Source organism: Saccopteryx bilineata, chromosome 9 (assembly GCF_036850765.1).
Source record: "Saccopteryx bilineata isolate mSacBil1 chromosome 9, mSacBil1_pri_phased_curated, whole genome shotgun sequence".
Lineage (NCBI taxonomy): Eukaryota > Metazoa > Chordata > Mammalia > Chiroptera > Emballonuridae > Saccopteryx > Saccopteryx bilineata.
This window is the reverse complement of record NC_089498.1, coordinates 90,307,966-90,329,693: the sequence shown is the minus strand read 5'-3', so window position 1 is coordinate 90,329,693 and position 21,728 is coordinate 90,307,966. Positions and strand designations below refer to the sequence as shown.

The 21,728-nt window shown below is 39.8% G+C and overlaps 1 protein-coding gene and 1 non-coding gene across 5 annotated transcripts in view; one reads left to right on the top strand and one right to left on the bottom strand.

Annotated features, from left to right (window-relative positions):
* Window positions 1-21,728, bottom strand: part of BMPR1A (bone morphogenetic protein receptor type 1A) — a 211,867-nt gene that overhangs the window by 29,687 nt on the left and 160,452 nt on the right. For all 4 annotated transcript variants that reach the window (XM_066242038.1, XM_066242036.1, XM_066242035.1 and 1 more), the window contains 2 exons: window positions 13,634-13,796; window positions 4,394-4,496 (listed from right to left, as the gene is read on the bottom strand). In XM_066242038.1, coding sequence (XP_066098135.1) covers window positions 4,394-4,496; window positions 13,634-13,796 — 266 coding nt within the window. The remainder of the gene's footprint in view (window positions 1-4,393; window positions 4,497-13,633; window positions 13,797-21,728) is intronic.
* Window positions 15,492-15,567, top strand: TRNAG-GCC (transfer RNA glycine (anticodon GCC)). Its single transcript has one exon. It is a non-coding gene; the product is annotated as a tRNA-Gly (tRNA).

The window sequence follows — 21,728 nt, the reverse complement described above, 5'->3', positions numbered from 1 at the left end:
ATAATGAAGAGTATATAACTAAAGAGCAGGAAAAGAAGTGCCACACAGGAAGAGTTCCAGGAAGGCTCAAGTTCAACGTGAGTCCAGCCCTGAAGAAGAGGAAATGTAAAGACCCAAGAAAGTGTCTCTTCAGCAATGCTAGAACAGACTGCAAAGCAGTGGCTGTGTGACTGACGAGAGCCGGAAATGCAGGGAAAGGAAAAGCATACTTCCTCCCTGTTTCCGAGAATGATGGTGAGAATGGAGAAGGCAGACAAACACTGGCAACTGGGAACCACTATGCTGAATGAATGAAGAGGTCCTATACAGTTCCTGTGTTCTGTATGAATCTATCTTCTAACCTTGGAATCTATCCCAGGAAGATGAGAGCACTGTTAGATGGCAGAAAAACAGGTTTGACTGAAAGGTTTTAAAAATGAGGAGTGTTGGAAACTAAACAGCTAAATATTATATTTTCTTTAAAAGGGAAAGAAAGACTTTGCCAGTAACAGACTAGAGGCAGCATGGTTTTATGGAAAAAGTGAGGGCTTTGGAATAAAATAACTTAAATCGTAGCTTTGCCACTAACTAACTTTGTGATCACAAGCAATAAACCCATTTCTCTCTGGGCTTCAGTTTCCTCTGCTGTAAAATGGAGGATAAAAATATCTGTCTTTTGTCTGACCAGGCAGTAGCACAGTGGATAGAGCACTGGACTGGGATGCGGATGACCCAGGTTCGAAACCCCGAGGTCACCGGCCTGAGCGTGGGCTCATCTGGCTTGAGTAGCAGGCTCACCAGCTTGAGCGCGGGGTTGCTGGCTTGAGAGTGGGATCATAGACATCACTGCATGGTCACTGGCTTGAGCCCAAAGGTTGCTGGCTTGAAGCCCAAGGTGGCTGGCTTGAGCCCAAGGTGGCTGGCTTGAGCAAGGGGTCACCTGCACTTCTGGGGCCCCCCCAGTCAAGGCACATATGGGAAAGCAATCAATGAATAACTAAGGAGCCACAACAAAGAATTGATGCTTCTCATCCCTTTCTCCCTTCCTGTCTGTCCCTGTCAGTCCCTCTCTCTGTCAAAAAAAAAAAATCTGTCTTTCAGAGTAACGGGGGGCAGGAGTTGAGGTACAATATACCAAGTACCATATTAAACAGTAAATATTCAATAAATTAATTCTTCTTCTAATGAAGTTGGCATGGATCCCAGTCAAGATTCTAGGAAAAAACATGCCTAGATTGCAGTGGCGCAGTGGATAGAGCGTCCAACTGGAATGCTGATTCAAAACTCTGGACTTGCCCAGTCAAGGCACGTATGATAAGCAACCAGTGAACAACTAAAGTAAAGCAACTATAGGTTGACACTTCTTGTTCTCTCCCCTTCCTCTCTCTGTAAAAATCAATAAATAAAATCTTCCAAAAAAGATTTTAGAAAAAGCTAAAAATGCTTGTAAACCACTGGAAGATTCAATGTGGTTTCACAAAGAATGAATAACATAGGACCTACCTCACAACTTCCCTACACAGGCTAACTGGGAAGGCAGAAGTCAGGAGTGCAGATGGGCGACACGGCCTTTCTCATTCCTGCCCTCCTGACTCCCCTATTCCAACCAAGTCCACTTGTATCTCCAGGTTTATGTGGGTGATAACAATCCTCGCGAGGGCCTGACCTGTGGCGGTGCAGTGGTTGGAACGTTGACCTGGAATGCTGAGGTCGCCTGTTTGAAACCCCATGCTGCACTGATCAAGGCACATATGAGAAGCAACTACTATGAGTTGTTTCCGCTCCTCCCCTCTCTTCTCTCTCCTCTTTCTAAATCAATAAATAAAATATTTTTAAAAAATTCCTCCTTGGTAAAAACTTACTTGGCATTAATAAAATAGATTTTGTGAGCGTGGATGGGGGAGCGTAAGGAAGTGATATGTAAAAAGGAAAGAAGTGGCAGGCAGTTTCTGAGGAAAAAACCCATTCTGTGGGAAGAAACAAAACAAGCTCATTTTACCTACTGGGGGTGGGGGTAGAGAAAAAGTCACGGTCTGGGCAATGGTGATGGTTCCCATTGTAATCTGTTCTGATCTCTAGCTGGCAGGATGTGTAAAAGCACTGGAAGAAGAGGGTGAAGGTGAAAGTCAAAAGCTGTTTTCCTCCGGTTAGGTGCTAGGGAAAGGGGTAGTGACTTTTTAGCAACATACATAGAAAGTTAGACAAGTGAAGTTCAAGTTTCTGGCTTGTGTAACCCCTAAATGAATTCTTAAAAACAATGTATCCCCTCATATATTTTTAGGGTGACGCCTAATATTTTTCATCATAAATAGCTGCAAAGAATATATTAATCATTTCTGCCTTATTATATATACACAATGACATTTTAAAATAAAACTGTTATATGATTCTTAAGTCTATTCAGTAGAATCTAAACAACAGCAATCCGACACCCATTTATTACTAAACAAATGTTTCTCTCTCTTTTTCTTTTTTTAGAGAGAGAGAGACAGGAATGAAGGGGGAGGGAGGAGAGAGATGAGAAGCATCAACTTTTAGTTCCTTCACTTTAGTTGTTTATTGATTGTTTTTCATACGTGCCTTGTCTGGGGGGCTCAAGCTGAGCCAGTGACTCCTTGCTCAAGCCAGTACCTTGGGCTTCAAGCCAGAAACCTTGGGATCATGTTGATGACCCTGCACTCAAGCAGGCGACCTCAGGTTTCAAACCTGGGACTTTAGTGTCCCAGGTCAACACTCTATCCACTGCACCACCATCAGCCAGGCAAGAAGCAGCATATGAATTTGAACACAGACTGTCAGGCTTCATAACTAACTTATATTAGTGAATTTAGTTCAGAGTCACGCCAAGTTCAGCGGGCCTGGTTGCTACTGCTGTACTCAGTGTTCTAACCATAGTTTTCTTCAATATTTTTAAGTGACTAAAAAATGTATAGTGTGTGGTTGATCAATATGCAAATGACATAAAACCAGACTGAAGAAAAAAACAAATTCACATCCCCCAAATTTTGACTTAGTAAATAAAAGCAAAGAACTAATTCTAACGTGGTGAAATTTAACATAGACAAGTATGTGACTATCGTGTAACAAAACTCATTCAATCAACTTATTTGTGTCAAGAAACCAGCACCACCAATAAAGCAAGGAAAAGACACGGCTCCACACTGGCATGAGAGACACAGGGCTTCCGCTGACAGAAAGCTCAGTGCTGTAAGAATATGGGAGACAGGCAAACCTCTAATGTCAAATTTGGCCATATTTAGAAAAAGGGAAAGGAGTTATTTATTCTCTGCTTTTTTTTTTCCTGGTCAGACCACACTCAATTCTGATTATTACACTGAGAAACTAAACAGTGAGTAACTCTAAAGCTAATCACACAAGGAACAATTGAAGTGATTGTGAACAATAATTTTCATGGGCCAAGACTAGAATAGAAGGTATGGGGAGGAAAGCAGGAAAATGAAACCTTTCTTCATATAGTAAAAGGCTATCATATTAAAGAGGGATTAGATTTGTTTTCTATGGTCCAAGGAGGCAGGATGGAAGATAGATTTTTCAGTCACTGGTAGGATAAATTTTCTCAGGATCAAGTCAGGTTATTTCACAGAGGAAATAGGTGGTCTTGGGAAGTAATGAGCCTCTGTCTCTGGAAGTGCAACACATAGAAAATAGATGGGATGTACTATGTGTGTGTGTGTGTGTGTGTGTGGGGGGGGGGTTATGGGAAGGAAAGGGAAGATGGATTCCAAACGTAAGCCAAGAGGTTGAAACACATAATTTTTAAAGTTTCTACCAATCCTGAGAATTTCTAAGTAATTCTAATAATTTTCTAAAATAACCGAGGCTTAAATTTGTGTACAAAAGGATCTACCCGGAGCTGTTCTTAAAAGTTTCAATGTTTCAAAAACACTGGCAGGTTCCCCTGGAGCAAAATCACTATACAAAGTTTTGAAAAAAATTAGGTTTATAACCCAGAGGGCAGTAGGATGTTCATAAACTATTAATATTAACAATCAATCCTCTGATATCTTTGCCACTGCTGTTAAAATATTACTATAACTCCACAGAGATCTCATCACAAGGACTTAACTGTTTCTAAGTTGTCTCAGAGTGATACAAAGGTTACTTACTGCCTAACACTTTAAAATTTTTCCAGTTTTATGATCCACAAGTGTGACTGTATCACATTTTTCAGCCATAACAATTTAGAAAAAGGAAGATTTGAAACTTCTTTATAAGTAATCTGGAACTTCAATTAGCACAATGATATAACCTGAAGTAAGAGCTTTTCCAAATATATCTCCTTACAAGGACAGAAAACAATGTACAGACCAGGCACACCTCTCCTAGAGGGGAAGTCAGTGCTTTCTATGGGGCCCTTCCCTTCTTTAAGTCAGAGGCCCCAATTAGCTCTTACCTTGCACTGAAAATCAGATCCTTCATATTTCATACACCCTGAAGCTAACGTGGTTTCTCCCTGGTCATCTTCTTCTATGATGGCAAAGCAATGCCCATTCGTTCTAAAAGAAAAAAAAGTACTTAAACAAAACTAGAAAACATAACTTAATATCAGAAAGTACTGATTAAAATTGGTTGACTGGTTATTGATGGCTTTTACTATCTTATTGTTAAAATTAGAATTACATTCACATTGGATTTACTAGCAAACTTCATGAGTTTTAAGGCAAATGAAAGTTGTAAGTTACATCTGAACTAAACCCTAAAGGCCCAGTAAGAACCCCATGTCAGGTGGAACAGATTCATATTAAACAAGCCCTCCAAATATGTAACTTCTCTTTGCTAATAACAATTATGTAATTTACAGAAAGCTGATTTAAAAAATTTTATAAAGTAAAGCATCTTAATTTTTAAAAACATATTTAAAAATATACATGAGAGAAAGAAGAGTAGGGGGAGGTAGAAGAAAGTAAAGAAGGGAGAAATGGTGATGGGAGAAGAATTGGTCTGGGTTGGGGAATGCAAAGTGCAGTGTGCAGATGATGTGTTATGGAATCATACACCTGAACCTGCCTAACTTTATTAACCAATGTCACCCCAATAATTTCAATAATAAAAATATACTTTAAAATAACGTTCTTTATCCATAGTTTTCAGTGCTCACATACTGCACACAATAAATAAAAACAAACCTTCCTATGAAACATCAGAACAGACTCAATGACGACGTACACTTAAGAACAGACTAGGAAATAAGCAGGAGAGAGAAGAGGGCGATGGAGGAGATGCACGTTCCAACTCCCAGAACCAAAGTGGATTACTAAACTAAGAGGAGTCTATAACCAAGGATCACCGCAGAAACCACACTGAGACTGGCAGGGACTCTCACCGCGGAAGGGGTTGCCTGGAGAGTTGTGGGTCCTCAGCCCCTGGACCGGAGCCCCAGCTTGCAGACCCAGAGACTAGAAGACGCATAAAGGCAGTATTTGGCTGAGAAAAGAGCCAGGTTACTGTTTGATGAGAAAACGACAGAACTCCCAGACACAGGCTCCATCTTAAAGGGACCACGCAGAAAACCTGGTTCACAGCCACGTATCTGGGGCTCTGGGAGCAGGGGGCGCTGAGAGGACTGGAGTTGCAAGAGGAGAGTGTAATCTTGGAGGCACAGGAAGAGACACTGTGGGGGACAGCCACCCTAACACCTGTGCTGAGTCACTCCCTAAATCTAAAGTGGCCATTTTACCTGGGAGAAGCAACACCAGCAAAGGGAAGCAATTACCCTGCCCACCAGAGTCTCTCCTGCTCCAGTCAGAGCAAAGAGTCACTTAGAAGCAGGTGGCGCGTCAGGTACACAGGTTTTTGAGTGCTGAGGTCTGGATTGCACCTCCCCCCATTCAGCTGAGTACCTGCTGAAGGGTGGGTGGCCTGGCAACAGCGGCAGCAGCAGTGGCAGTACAGGTGGTGCTCAGCTCCCAAGACTGAGCACGCCTGCGCTCACAGCAGCCGCAGGGGCAGCAGTGGGGGCGTTGCTCGGCCACCGAGACTGGGCACGCCCACACTCGCAGCAGCGGCAGGGGCAGCACCCATGCCTGAGCACCCAAGGCATCAGAGGTGGGCTAGCAGGCAAACCATGCCTCGGGAACACAAAAGGCACACCAACTAGACAAGACTAGATAAAAGTCAGCCTAGGAGTGCAGCTGATATTTACAATGGCACTTGGGTGCAGCAGAGGCAACCACAAATTCTGGATAGGCTCTAGCTCCGAGAAGTCTGCTAAGGGTCAGTCATAGGCAATGACCCATACAGATCTGTGCCAGGTTCTGGCCAGGGAGGTCCAGGACTGGTACAACCAGTGGCAAGATACGGAGAGCATCAGTTCAGGAACTAACAACCCTAGTTAGAGTGGTATCTTAAGGAAGGGCTCCTCACACCAGACTCAGCTAAGGCATAGAAAACGCTGACACAAATAGCAAAAGAGCAGTAACAGCAGACAAGTAGCCCACAACGGATTACAAACAACAGCTGCTGCCAACCCAAGAAAATCTAGAAACAACACAACTGTAAGCTGGAGGCACACAACATCAACCCTATACTCAGCTAGCTACATAAACAGCACACCCAAAGAAGCAGTCTGTACACAGACAAAATGGGAAGACAGAGAAATGTAATCCAAATGAATCAACAAAGAAATCCCCAGAAAAAGAACTGAATGAGATGGAAATAATCAACATACTGGATGCAGATTTTAAAATAATGATTGTTAGGAAGCTCAAGGATCTTAGAGCAACAATGGGTGAAAATAATGAGCACCTAAATAAAGAGATAGGAAGCATCAAAAGGGACACTGAAAGCATAAAAATAATCAGTCAGAAATGACAAATACAGTATCAGAAATGAAGACTACACTAGAAGGAGTTAACAGCAGGCAGGATGAAGCAGAAAGGCCAGATGAAGCAGAAGATCGAATCAGCAATTTAGAGGACAAGAAAAACGAAAGCACAGAAGCAGAACAGCAAAAAAAAAAAGAGCTTCAAAAAGTATGAGGAAACTCTAAGAGAGCTCTGTGACAACAGAAGAGAAACAACATCCACATCATAGGGGTTCCTGAAGGAGAAGAGAAAAAGCAAGGGATAGAGAACCTGATTGAAGAAATCAGAGCTGAAAACTTCCCTAAATTGATGAAGTAAAAAGTCACAGAAGTTCTAGAAGCACAGAGTCCCATTAAAGAGGAATCCATAGAGACCTACAAAAAGACACATTATAATTAAAATATTAAAGCTAAGATATAAAGAAAGAATACTAAAAGCTGCAAGAGAAAAGCAGTCAATCACCTACAAAGGAGCTCCCATCAGGATGACATCTTACTTTTCAACAGAAACACTTGAGGCCAGAAGGAAATGGCAAGAAATATTCAAAGTAATGCAAAACCAGAGCCTACAACCAGGACTTCTTTATCCAGCAAGGCAGTCATTTAAAATTGGAGGAGAATTAAAAAGCTTCCCAGACAAAAAAAACCCTCAAGAAATTCATTACAACCAAATCAATGCTGCAAGAAATGTTAAGGGGCCTGCTGTAAACAGAACAGAGGAGTAAAATAATCTAGAAAAAGAGGAATGCAGATTTAAAGAGTAAAATGGCAATAAGCAACTACATATCAATAATAGCCTTAAATGTAAATGGATTAAATGCTCCAATCAAAAGACATAGGGTAGCTGTGTGGATAAGAAAACAGATCCCGTACATACGCTGTCTACAAGAGACCCACCTCAAAACAAAAGATAACACATACACTGAAAGTGAAAAGATGAAAAAAGTACTTTATGCAAATTGAATGAAAAAAAAAGCAGACTAGCAATACTTATATCTGACAAAACAGACTTTAAAACAAAGGCTATACTAAGAGATAAAGAAGGTCACTAAATAATGATAAAGGGAACAATGCAACAGGAAGATATAACCATTATAAATATCTATGTGCTCATAAGGAGCACCTAAATATATAAAGCAGATTTTGATGAACATAAAGGACGAGATCAACAGTGACAGTATAATAGTAGGGGATTTCAATACGCCACTAACATCACTAAACAGATCCTCAAGAAAGAAAATTAACAAAGAAACAGCAGTCTTAAAGGACACACTAGATCAACTGGATTTAATAGATATCTTCAGAACCTTTCACCTTAAAGCAGAATATACATTCTTTTCAAGTGCTCATGGTACATTCTCTAAGATAGACCACATGTTAGGACACAAAACAAGTCTCAATAAATTTAAGAAGACTGATATCGTATCAAGCATCTTCTTAATCACAATGGCATGAAACTAGAAATCAACTACAATAGAAAAACTGAAAATCATTCAAACACTTGAACACTAAATAGCATGTTATTAAGTAACAAATGGATTAACAATGAGATCAAGGAAGAAATAAAAAATTTCCTTCAAACAAATGAAAATGAACAACAACTTAAAATTTATGGGACACAGCAAAAGCAGTCCTGAGTGGGAAGTTCATAGCACTATAGGAATGCCTTAAGAAGCAAAAAAAAAGCCCAAATAAACAACTTAACCCTGAATCTAAAAGAACTAAAAAAAGAACAGCAAGTAAAGCCTAGAGGAAGTAGAAGGAAGGAAATAATAAAGATCAGAATGGAAATAAATGGCATAGAGGCTAAAGAAACAATACAGAGGATCAATGAAACCAAAAACTGGTTCTCTGAAAAGGTAAACAAGATTGATGAACCTTTAACTAGACTCACCAAGAAAAAGAGAGGACTCAAATAAATAAAATTAGAAATAAGAGTGGAAAAGTAACAATAGACATAGCAGAAATACAAAGGATTGGAATAAAACACTATGAAGAATTGTACACCAAAAAATTAGACAACCTAGGTGAAATGGACAAATTCCTTGAAACATATAATCTTTCAAAAATCAATATGGAAGAATCAGATAACCTAAACAGATTGATTACAACAAATGAGATCAAAACAGTTATCAAAACACTCCCAACAAACAAAAGCCCTGGGCCAGATGGCTTCACAGGTGAATTCTACCAAATATTCAAAGAAGAACTAACTCTTATCATTCCCAAGTTATTTCAAAAAATTCAAGAGAAGGGAAGATTTCCAAGCTCCATTTATGAGGTGGACATAATTCTGATTCCAAAACCAGGGAAAGACAATACAAAGAAAACTATAGGCCAATATCCCTAATGAATTCAGATGGTAAAATTCTCAATAAAATAATAGCAAACCGGATCCAACAACACATGAAAAAAATCATACATCATGATCAAGTGAGATTTGTTCTAGGGAGTCAAGGCTAGTACAATATTCACAAATCAATCAATGTGATTCATCACATAAATAAATGGAAGGATAAAAATCATATGATAATATCAATAGATGCAAAAGAAATGTGACAAAATCCAGCACCCATTTATGATCAAAACTATCAGCAAAGTGGGAATACCTCAACATGATTAAGGCCATCCTGAACAAACAGCCAACATCATACTCATGGGCAAAAATTAAAAGCAATCCCCTTAAGATCAGGAACAAGGCAGGGGTGTCTCCTTTCACCACTCTTATTCAACATAGTTCTGGAAGTCCTAGCCACAGCAATCAGACAAGAAGAAGAAATAAAAGGCATCCAAATTGGAAAAGAAGAAGTAAAATTATCATTATTTGCAGGTGATATGATATTGTATATAGAAAACCCTAAAGTCTCAGTCAAAAAACTACTGGACCTGATAAATGAATCTGGCAAGGTGGCAGGATATAAAATCCATACTCAGAAATCAGAGGCATTTTTATACACCAACAATGAACTGTCTGAAAGAGTAATTAAGAAAACAATCCCCTTCACTATTGCAACAAAAAAGGTAAAGTAACTAGAAGTAAATTTAACCAAGGAGGTTCAACACTTGTACTCAGATAATTATAAAACATTGATAAAAGAAATCAAGGAAGATACAAACAAGTAAAAAAAAAAGCATATACCGTGTGCTTTCATGGATAAGAAGAATAAACATTAAAATGTCTATAATACCCAAAGCAATCTATAAATTCAATGCAATTCCTATTAAAATACCAACGACATACTTCAAAGATACAGAACAAATATTCCAAAAATTTATATGGAACCAAAAAAGAACACGAATAACCTCAGCAATCTTGAAAAAGAAGAATAAAGTGGGTGGTATCATACTTCCTGATATCAAGTTATTCTACAAGGCCACTGTACTCAAAACAGCTTGGTACTGGCATAAGAACAGGCATATAGATCAATGGAACAGAATAGAGAATCCAGAAATAAACCCACACCTTTATGGACAAGTGATATTTGACAAAGGAGGTAAGAGCATACAATGCAGTAAAGACAGTCTCTTTAACAAATGGTGTTGGGAAAATTGGACAGGTACTTGCAAAAAAAATGAAACTGGACCAACCAACTTATACCATTCACAAAAATAAACTCAAAATGGATAAAAGACTTAAATGTAAGTTGTAAAACCATAATAGTCTTTGAAGAAAACATAGGCAGTAAGCTCTCCGACATCTCTTGCAGCAATATATTTGCTGATTTATCTCCAGGGGCAAGTGATATAAAGGACAGGGTGAACAAATGGAACTATATCAAACTAAAGAGCTTTTGCACAGCTAAAGACAATATGAACAAAATAAAAAGACAAACCACACAATGGTAGAACATATTCGACAACACGTCTGAAAAGGGGTTAATAACCAAAATTTATAAAGAACTTGTAAAACTCAACACCAGGAAGGTAAACAATCCAATCCAAAAATGGGCAAGAGAATTGAATAGACATTTCTCCAAAGAGGACATACAGATGGTCAACAGGTATATGAAAAAATGTTCAACATCACTAATCATTAGAGAAATGTCAATTAAAACCACAATGAGATACCATCTCACATCTTTCAGAATGGCGCTCATCAACAAAACAACATATAAAAAGTGCTGGTGAGGATGTGGAGAAAAGGGAACCCTCCTGCACTGCTGGTGGGAATGCAGACTGGTGCAGCCACTGTGGAAAACAACATGGAGATTCCTCAAAAATTTAACAATGGAACTGCCTTTTGACTCAGCTATCCCACTTTTAGGAATATATCTTAAGAACATCAAATCACTGATTCAAAAGAAGAAATGCACCCCCATGTTTATTGCAGCATTGTTTACAATAGCCAAGATCTGGAAACAGCCCAAGTGTCTGTCAGTGGACAAGTGGATAAAAAGTCTGTGGTACCATATACACAATGGAATACTATGAAGCCGTGAAGAAGAAGGAAATTTTACCTTTTGCAACAACATGGATGGACCTGGAGACTATTATGCTAAGTGAAATAAGCCAGGCAGAGAAAGAAAAATATCACATGACCTCACTCCTTTGAGGAATCTAATGAACAATGTGAACTGAGGAACAAAATAGAGGCTGAGGGATCAAAGGGACCAGAGGGAAAGTGGACAGAGGGAAAGGGATGAGAGGATGGGATCAGAGAAGGGAAAGAGATTAGTGAAATTATAAATACATAATGCAGTGTTATACAGAGTTGGACAGCAAATCCTGGAGGGAAGAGGGGAAGGGAGCAAGGGGAGTGTTGAGAACACGGGGGTGGATTGGAGATATATTCAGTGGGACACTTGAATCTATGTAAACATGAAAAATTAAAATCAATAAAAATAAATAAAAAAAAGAATTGACTAAGACTCTGTGAGGCAGATTTTATTTAATATAAAAAAGGGAGAAATTTTGCCCTGGCTGGTTGGCTCAGTGTTAGTTAGAGCGTCGGCCTGGTGTGCAGGAGTCCTGGGTTCGATTCCTGGCCAGGGCACACAGGAGAAGTGCCCATCTGCTTCTCCACCCTTCCCCCTCTCCTTTCTCTCTGTCTCTCTCTTCCCCTCCCGCATCCAAGGCTCCATTGGAGCAAAGTTGGCCTGGGCACTGAGGATGGTTCTATGGCCTCTGCCTCAGGCTCTTGAATGGCTCTGGTTGCAAGAGAGCAACGCCCCAGATGGGCAGAGCATCGCCCCCTGGTGGGCGTGCCAGGTGGATCCCGGTTGGGTGCATGTGGGAGTCTGTCTGACTGCCTCCCTGTTTCCAACTTCAGAAAAAATACAAGAAAAAAAAAAGACAAAGAGAAAAAAGGGAGAACTTTTGAATAGCTTAATTCTCAAGAAATTTACATAAATGTATTTGTATTTAATGAAATTTTGTCAATTTAATATTAGTAGGCTGGAGTTTTCCCCAATACATTTATTTAGACTTTTACAGATATAAAAAAGTTCTAAAAGCTTTTTGTGTGCTCCTTATTGTTCATATCAGTAAATGTATTGCTTCTACTTAAAAGAATCTTGCAGAATTTTCATTTCCTGTAAGGAGAAAATGTTAAGCATGGGGAGAAATTCTGTTAAAATCAATGATTCATTTTTACCCTGGGTTATGCAGCCATGAACAAATACCGCACACATACCCCGACAAGAAATTTGGTGCCACAGTGGGAAGCAGTCCATTATGACACAGATCGCACACAGCCTGTCGCAATCAAGTCAACCACCCCAAAGGACAAACAACAAATTTAAGATGTGAAGAACCACCATCTGATTTCAAGATTTAACATGTAAACATTTATGCTTTGTATCTGGCCACATTCAGAAAGCATACAATTATTAGGAAAGTACAAAATAAGATATTACTACCTTTCTAAAAGAAAGATAATTGACAAAATTTAATTGTTATTGGCTAGTAAATAAATTCTTCAAATATGTAACAGAGCCCTGGCCGGTTGGCTCAGTGGTAGAGCATCGGCCTGGCGTGCAGAAGTCCCGGGTTTGATTCCCGGCCAGGGCACACAGGAGAAGCGCCCATCTGCTTCTCCACCCCTCCCCCTCTCCTTCCTCTCTGTCTCTCTCTTCCCCTCCCACAGCTGAGGCTCCATGGGAGCAAAGATGGCCCGGGCGCTGGGGATGGCTCCTTGGCCTCAGCCCCAGGCGCTGGAGTGGCTCTGGTCGAGACAGAGCGACGCCCCGGAGGGGCAGAGCATCGCCCCCTGGTGGGCGTGCCAGGTGGATCCCGGTTGGGTGCATGTGGGAGTCTGTCTGACTGCCTCCCTGTTTCCAGCTTCAGAAAAATACAAAAAAATAAAAATAAAAAAAGTAACAGAATTACAAGGTCATATATAATAAAATGAATACATAAAATTAAGTGGAAAAATGAAAGTGGTTATATAAATCAGTTTTGGATTGGGGAGTTTACCTGTAAGAAGATATAAAATTAAATACCCACAGTATCATTCTTCTATATCCGTAAAATATTTCAGCCAATTTAGAATGATGAAGTTTTGGTGGATTTTCCTGTGTTCTTTTTAGTAATCTCAAAGTTTTCAATGATTGTTAATAACTTTATGATAAAAAGATCACTAAATAAAATGTTAGACAAATATCACATTCTTTTTATCTCATGTAAAAAGCTATATTACAATGTTACTCTAAGAAAGTAAACATCAATCAATAGTACTAATATTCCTATATACAAAACAAAAAGTTTTGACTCTTTGGAAGACACAATAAAAGTTAAAGAAAATAAACCTTATATGATGTAAACAGTTCTAAAAATAGCATTAAATGCAATGCTATTATCCTGACTTTAAGAAAGGCTGCATATAATACTTACATGCATGTGTTATTAATAGCATCATCAGGGCAGTGTCCTGAGCAATAGCACTTTAAAAAAGGCAAGGTATCTTCTGGTGCTAAAGTTACTCCATTTTCTGACTTTTTCTGGTCGGAGTCCGATTTCATCCCAGTACCATGGAGCATACTGTCTAGATTCTGCCCTGTAATCATATATGAAATTAAAACCACTTCTGAAAAGCTAATTCCTTGATTTTAGTTTTCAATAAAGAAAAGTTTCTAGTGTTATCATAGTAACTGCAGCTAATATGTCTTAAATTAAAAAGAAACTTCATACACACAGTAACAGACATTTATTAACCTATTATACACAGAATTACTGTTGCAAGTACTGTGGGATAAATAGAGATGATTATGTCTCAATTTTTACACTAGTGAAAGACAAGAGTGGCATAAGGTAGAACATGGTCAGAAGTTTTAAGAAAGGTACATGAGCCCTGGCCGGTTCAGGAGTCCCGGGTTCGATTCCCAGCCAGGGCACACAGGAGAAGCGCCCATGTGCTTCTCCACCCCTCCCCCTCTCCTTCCTCTCTCTTCTCTCTCTCTCTCTCTCTCTTCCCCTCCCGCAGCCAGGGCTCCATTGGAGCAAAGTTGGCCAGGGCGCTGAGGATGGCTCTGTGGCCTCTGCCTTAGGCGTTAGAATGGCTCTGGATGCAATAGAGCGACGCCCCAGATGGGCAGAGCATTGCCCCCTGGTGGGCGTGCTGAGTGGATCCAGGTCGGGCGCATGCGTGAGTCTGTCTGACTGCCTCTCTGTTTCCAGCTTCGGAAAAATACAAAAAAAAAAAAAAAAAAAAAAAAAAGAAAGGTACATGGAAGCAATTTCAGGGAAGGCTGAGATTGCTTCCCATCATTAAAAAGGCAAGTTATGTTTCTTAAACTCCTTGGTCCAAAACTTGTGACTAGCTTAAAAAAGTAAGTCCTTTATTTGTACCTTAATGTTTAAGTAGAGCTACTAAGCATCTTGCTTTGGACTTTAATTGCTTAAGTAAGGGAATTGTGAGAGCACAGGGACTAGTCATATGATCTGATGCCCTTTATCTCAAGGTCATTGGTTCAAAACCAGACTATGCTGCCAGAAACTGAAGGTTATTCTCACATTAGTCTGGTAGCTTCAAATGACAGATACAGTCATATTTGGTACTGAATCTTTCAGGCTGAAAGCAGAATAGAACTAAGACAATTCTCTCCTCCCTCTGAATCAGCTGAAATAAATACACCAGGGTTGCTCTCAAAGGAATGAAATGTAGAGCCAAACAGATATAAAATATTAAGAGAATTGGGTATATATTTAATTATAAATGTTAAGTAAGTGGTTCAAGGGTTTGGCGAACCATGTCAACCCAATAAATTAAAAAATAAAGAAACAATAAAATAAAAATTTTATACAAAAAATAGTAATAATTTAGACTTGACTAATTTAAACTCAGCCATACTAGTGAGATGAACCACTTACTGTAAAGAGAAAAAGACAGCATGTATACTCAAATTGATAGGAAAAGACAATGCTGCTAAGGAAGTTTTAGTGATTCCATACCTGGAATTTTAATAATCTTTACTTAATCCTCTAAATTACTAACAAACTTAAAGACCTCATTGATGTTAAGTACACAAACTACAGAATTAACTGGTGCGAGGTGTGGGAGGGTAGGAAGAGAGAGAAATCCCGTGAGCTAGAAATGAGAAGACCTGGATTCTGGCCTACTATGGTTCTATTACAGCTAAGCTGGCCTGGGTGGTCATGGATAAACCATGTCATTCTCCAGGCCTCCTTTATTCAATAAGACCATGGGACTAGATGTCAGAGGTCTTTTAGCTAGCTTTAAAATCCTATTACAGCCCTGGCCGGTTGGCTCAGCGGTAGAGCGTCGGCCTGCCGTGCAGGAGTCCCAGGTTCGATTCCTGGCCAGGGCACACAGGAGAAGCGCCCATCTGCTTCTCCACCCCTCCCCCTCTCCTTCCTCTCTCTCTCTCTCTTCCCCTCCTGCAGCCGAGGCTCCATTGGAGCAAAGATGGCCCAGGCGCTGGGGATGGCTCTGTGGTCTCTGCCTCAGGCGCTGGAGTGGCTCTGGTCGCAACAGAGCAAGGCCCCAGAGGGGCAGAACATCGCCCCCTGGTGGGCATGCCGGGTGGATCCCGGTCAGGCGCATGCGGGAGTCTGTCTGACTGCCTCCCCGTTTCCAGCTTCGGAAAAATGAAAAAAAAAATCCTATTACAGTAACAGAAGAAAGCATCAATTTAACTGTGGAGAACAAATAGCAAATAATATATCACATGCTATTAATTTTTCAAAAAACTCTAATGAAACATAGAAAAAGTTGTATAGTGTGGTAGAAATAACACTGAAATAGTAAGTCAAAGGTTCAAATCCCTCCCTCCAAAAAAGATTCAAGTCCCAATTATGTCCCTAGATAAGATACTCACTCTTGCCTGACCAGGCGGTGGTCGCTGGCTTGAGCAAGGGGTTACTCGGTCTGCTGCAGCCCCATAGTCAAGGCACATGTGAGAAAGCAATCAATGAACTAAGGTGCCACAACGAAAAACTAATGATTGATGCTTCTCATCTCTCTCCGTTCCTGTCTGTCTGTCCCTATCTGTCCCTCTCTCTGACTCTATAAAAAAAAAAAAGAAGATACTCTCTGCTATCTCCCCAATTCAAATCAGGTTATATACAGACCAAATGACTATATAATAAAAGAATTAAATATAAAATAGTATGCAAATGAAAATATTACTACTAACAAAGATAATACTAAAAGATCAGATACCTGAAGAAGGCAAAAGTGTATGATCATTAGCATAGCTAACTTCCTAAAAAACTTATCTAAATTTAAGAGATAAAAACGTATTATAATAATTTGCATCTGAGATTTATATCATCTTAAATATTTATTTAATAAAGCACTGATTAGAGGTTTACTATGTGCAGGCAAGTTACTGCAATCTGGAACCTCATCTGGTCCTTGAGAAACTTGGAAGGAGACAAAGGAGGAAGGATGATAAGCACAGAAATAAACACAATGTGAAAAGTGTTATACAACAAAGGAGGGAGCCAGTAACACAAACTTGTCCCAGGGTATCAAAAGCAACGAAATGGTGAAGTTTTAAGATTTCATCAAGAAAAGGCATAGGCCTGACCAGGAAGGCGATGGCACAGTGGACAGAGCGCCGGACTGGGACACAGAGGACCCAGGTTCAAAACCCTGAGGTCGCCAGCTTGAGCCCAAGGTGGCTGGCTTGAGCAAGGGGTCACTTGCTCTGCTGTAGCCCCCCAGTCAAGGCACATACGAGAAAGCAATTAATGAACAACTATGGTGCCACAACAAAAAATTGATGCTTCTCATCTCCCTTCTTATCTGTCCCTCTCTCTGTCTCAGTCACAGAAAGAAAGAAGAAAGAAATAAAGAAATAAGTAAAGAAGTAAAGAAGGAAAGAAGGAAAGAAAGAAAGAAAGAAAGAAAGAAAGAAAGAAAGAAAGAAAGAAAGAAAGAAAGAAAGAAAGAAAGAGCATTGATGCAAAGAACAACACCTAGCATCAGTCTCTCTGTACTCTCTCCTTAGGTAACAGCACCCATTCCTATGGTTACCAGGGGTAGTCAACCTTTTTATACCTACCGCCCACTTTTGTATCTCTGTTAGTAGTAACATTTTCTAACCGCCCACCGGTTCCACAGTAATGGTGATTTATAAAGTAGGAAAGTAACTTTACTTTATAAAATATATAAAGCAGAGTTACAGCAAGTTAAAGCATATAATAATAATTACTTACCAAGTACTTTATGACGAATTTTTGCTGTTTGGCAGAATAAATCTTTATAAAACAACTTTACTATAGTTAAATCTTTTTTTTTTTTTTTTTTTTTTTTTACAGAGGCAGAGATAGACAGGGACAGACAGACAGGAATGGAGAGAGATGAGAAGCATCAATCATCAGTTTCTCTTTGCGAGTTGCGACTTCTTAGTTGTTCATTGATTGCTTTCTCACATGTGCCTTGACCGTGGGCCTTCAGCAGACCGAGTAACCCCCTGCTGGAGCCAGCGACCTTGGGTCCAAGCTGGTGAGCTCTTTGCTCAAGCCAGATGAGCCCGCGCTCAAGCTGGCGACCTCGGGGTCTCGAACCTGGGTCCTTCCGCATCCCAGTCCGACGCTCTATCCACTGCGCCACCACCTGGTCAGGCTAAATCTATTTTTTTTTTTTCCATTTTTCTGAAGCTGGAAACAGGGAGAGACAGTCAGACAGACTCCCGCATGCGCCCGACCGGGATCCACCCGGCACGCCCACCAGGGGCGACGCTCTGCCCACCAGGGGGTGATGCTCTGCCCATCCTGGGCGTCGCCATGTTGCGACCAGAGCCACTCTAGCGCCTGAGGCAGAGGCCACAGAGCCATCCCCAGCGCCCGGGCCATCTTTACTCCAATGGAGCCTCGGCTGCGGGAGGGGAAGAGAGAGACAGAGAGGAAAGCGCGGCGGAGGGGTGGAGAAGCAAATGGGCGCTTCTCCTGTGTGCCCTGGCCGGAATCGAACCCGGGTCCTCCGCACGCTAGGCCGACGCTCTACCGCTGAGCCAACCAGCCAGGGCTAAATCTATTTTTTATTTATACTTTGGTTGCTCCGCTACCGCCCACCATGAAAGCTGAAATGCCCACTAGTGGGCGGTAGGGACCAGGTTGACTACCATTGGTTTAAACAAATCTTTTTGTTAACGGTTCCTTGATGTATCCCTCCAGCCTTGACTTGCTTAAGTATCTCAAAATTAACTTCTCCAAAATGGGAATTCCTGTCTTTTCTCCCGAAACCTGGTCCTCACCAAGTCTTTTGGCTTAACTTCCAAGATAGATCTCATTTTCCCCTCTAATTCCACTGCTGTTACCCGGGCCCATTATATCATACCATTTCCAAGGTAAAAATGTCCATAATGATCTGTAATACTTCTGTTCTTGACCCCTTCAATCCATTTCCCACATAGCAGCCAATTATTTTATAAACATAAATCTGATCCTGTCACTCCCCTGCTTAAAACCAATTAATGGCTTCATGTGCACTCAGAATAAAACCCAATCTCCTTCAGCATGCCCACTGAGGCCCAGTAGGATTGGGACCCAGTGTACCTCTCCAACAACAAGTCATAGCACCTCCCTTCTACCATGCTCAGGTACACTGGCCTATCAGTTCTTTCCTACAGGTCCCTGTGTTTGCAAAGTATAAAATTAAAAAGTCCTAGGGTGAATTGGGGCTATAGATTATATTCCAAACAAACACATGCAAAATGTATTTAATAGCTTACATGCTTATAAAGATACACACACCCAAGTATAAATATAGACACAAATAGCTGAAAGATACAAATGACTATATAGAGGCACATTTATACCATGCTCCTGAGTCCTTAATACAAACTTTTGGCATCATTAATTTTACTAGATTTCCATTCCTGGCTAATAATTTTTCATACCTTCCCAGTGAACTATTAAATCCTTTTGTATGAAGAAGAGAAACTCCCTGTCCTCCATACTTAAGATAAAACATCTACATTAGGAATCAGAAGGCAAAAGACAGGAGAGTTGGAGAGACCAATGGGTTATCAATGCATTGCATGTAGGAGGTAATCAACAACAGTAGTTTTCCTTAATCTATGTGGTATGGAGCAGTGACTACTGAAGGTTTTTTCCAAGTCTTCCTTCCTCTGAGTGGGAGCTTATATAGAATTTATCCTATTTCTTCTTCATCACTGAGTACTGGGTGTGTTGGGCACTGATAATTTCTCTTTAGCTACACATAGCTGGACCATGAAGAGTCACATTTGGACCTGATGGAGAAGGCTACATACAACCCAGAAGTCTGAGATTAATAGCCGAGTACAATAAGTGAATGAAACTCTGTGTTATAAATCCCTTTCAGGAGGAACTGAGTCTTTAATATCAACACAAGCACTTTTAGTATATGCGTGTGAGAAAGGGTATGTATGATGTTAGGTAGATAAACGTGGTGCCCTACAACAGGAACTGTTAATTGTTCTACTCCCCTTTACTGTGTAAACACGTGCACGAGCACACACCACCACCACCACCCCTTTTTTGTGTAAGTGTTTGACTCTCCTTCATGTGACTCAGGGAAGCACAACACTACCCTCAACAGAGATAATTTTCGTCAATTTATCAATTTTAGTTCCATTCTCCTGGCCTCTGTTTACAAAAGAGCTTATAATAAATCTTGCCTAATAAAATTAGAAGGAAGTTTGTTGGGGAAAGAGGGGGGAGATGCGTGGGGAAAGATTCCTTTACCCAAATAGAAGGAGACATCAACCCTCTTCTTCCACTGAATGTTGTCAACTGGAAGTTTCTACATCTGCATGTGATTTCTAGCCTCTCAACAACCACTGTGGCCATGAAGCAAGTTAACCTATAGTTAAATTACTATGTGAAGAAGACCAGTTTAAACAGAGAAAGAACATGATGAGCCAAGGAATTAACTAATTGGATACACCTATATTCAAACCTTTTGATGTATGTATTACATATTCCTTATTGTCTAAACATTTTCATTTATTTTGAGTCTTGTTACTCATTCCTGAAAAGATCTTAATTAATAAAAATAAAATCTGTTTCATACCCTCTTAGTTGCCCAATGGATAACTATTCCCCACCCTTTCCCCATCTTCCTAGCTAACAGAACTCTGATTCTGTCTGTGGGGGGTGGTGGAGTGAGGAGGGAATGTGTCCAACCCTAGGCAATAGATTTAGCCATTCACCTAAGTTGATTGTGACAATCCTGTTTCCCAGTAGCACTAGCAACTGTCTCAGTTCAACCAATGAAACAAGGTAAAGTCACTGGCAGGAGGTTAATTTCTGGAGACACTTCTGCTCTCTTGATATAAAGTCCAGCTGAGGCCAGGGCTGACCCTTTCCCCATTTTTCCTTACTCCAATCTAAATAATAGCAGCCATTATGTAAATCCAAGGAAAAAGCCAGACAAATTACAGAGATGTCAATCCTGACACAACCAACTACTGAATGAATACCAGAAAACATCCACCATCTACATTAAAAAAAAATTCTATTTGTTTAAGTCACTGTTTTTTGGGTAATTTTAACTTAAAGCTAAAACAGGACCAAATCAAAAACAAGGACTATCAGATGTTAAAATCAGATGACTCATCTTCTGTTCCAACTTGAGTAACTATCTCAATGTAAAAGTACTTTATATCAGAACATTTGATGCTCAAAATATTCCTGTTTATATCTAGGATGTGTTATTATTTCTATTTTCTAACAAGGAAACTAAGGTACAGGAAAATTTATTTGCCCAAGATGCAATTCAAGATAAAGATGGAGCTAAAGTCAAAGTCATTTCCATTGACACCACTCTGTAATCCTTCTTAGTAATCTCAAAAAAATAACATTTTTCCTATATTGTCCCCCTAACACACATTGGTTTTAGTTCTTTCTTTTCTTCAAGGGCAAATGTTTTTATTGTACTACTTAAAGCAACTACTAATTAATCTTTTTTGAAAGGAAATAACAATTTTTGCTTTTTATCAGAGAAACAGAATTCTTACTAAGATTTTTCAGTTATGCCTGATAACTAATTATCAATTTATTTCATTTTTAAAAGTTTATTATAGAACAACCTGAATCAGGGTAGGGAATGAGAATCTTGTACCATATTGCCTCTGTGTGATCTATATAGATTAAGCATTTTATAAATATCAAATAGAGATTACCTGGGAGCAAGGTAGCAAATATAAATGTTATTAATTTAACCCATCTTTAAAACTACGACAGCTTTGGTTGATGCTGATCAACAAGGCATAGAACAACAGATACTAAAATAAAGATGTTTTATTAAATAACGTGGTATTTCATTCAAAAAGTAGCTTTGTGCAAGAAGGCTCTGTATTCTGAGAATGGTAATAATAGGGGTATTAACACCTAAGACAAAATACAAAGCTACAGAATCCATTATTACGTTACACTTTAAAGTGCAAATGTCAAAAGATTTATGCTGTTAATATTTTCTCTTGTTAGTAGATATTAATCCATATCACTGTGAATAAAACATGAAACAGCAATCGGT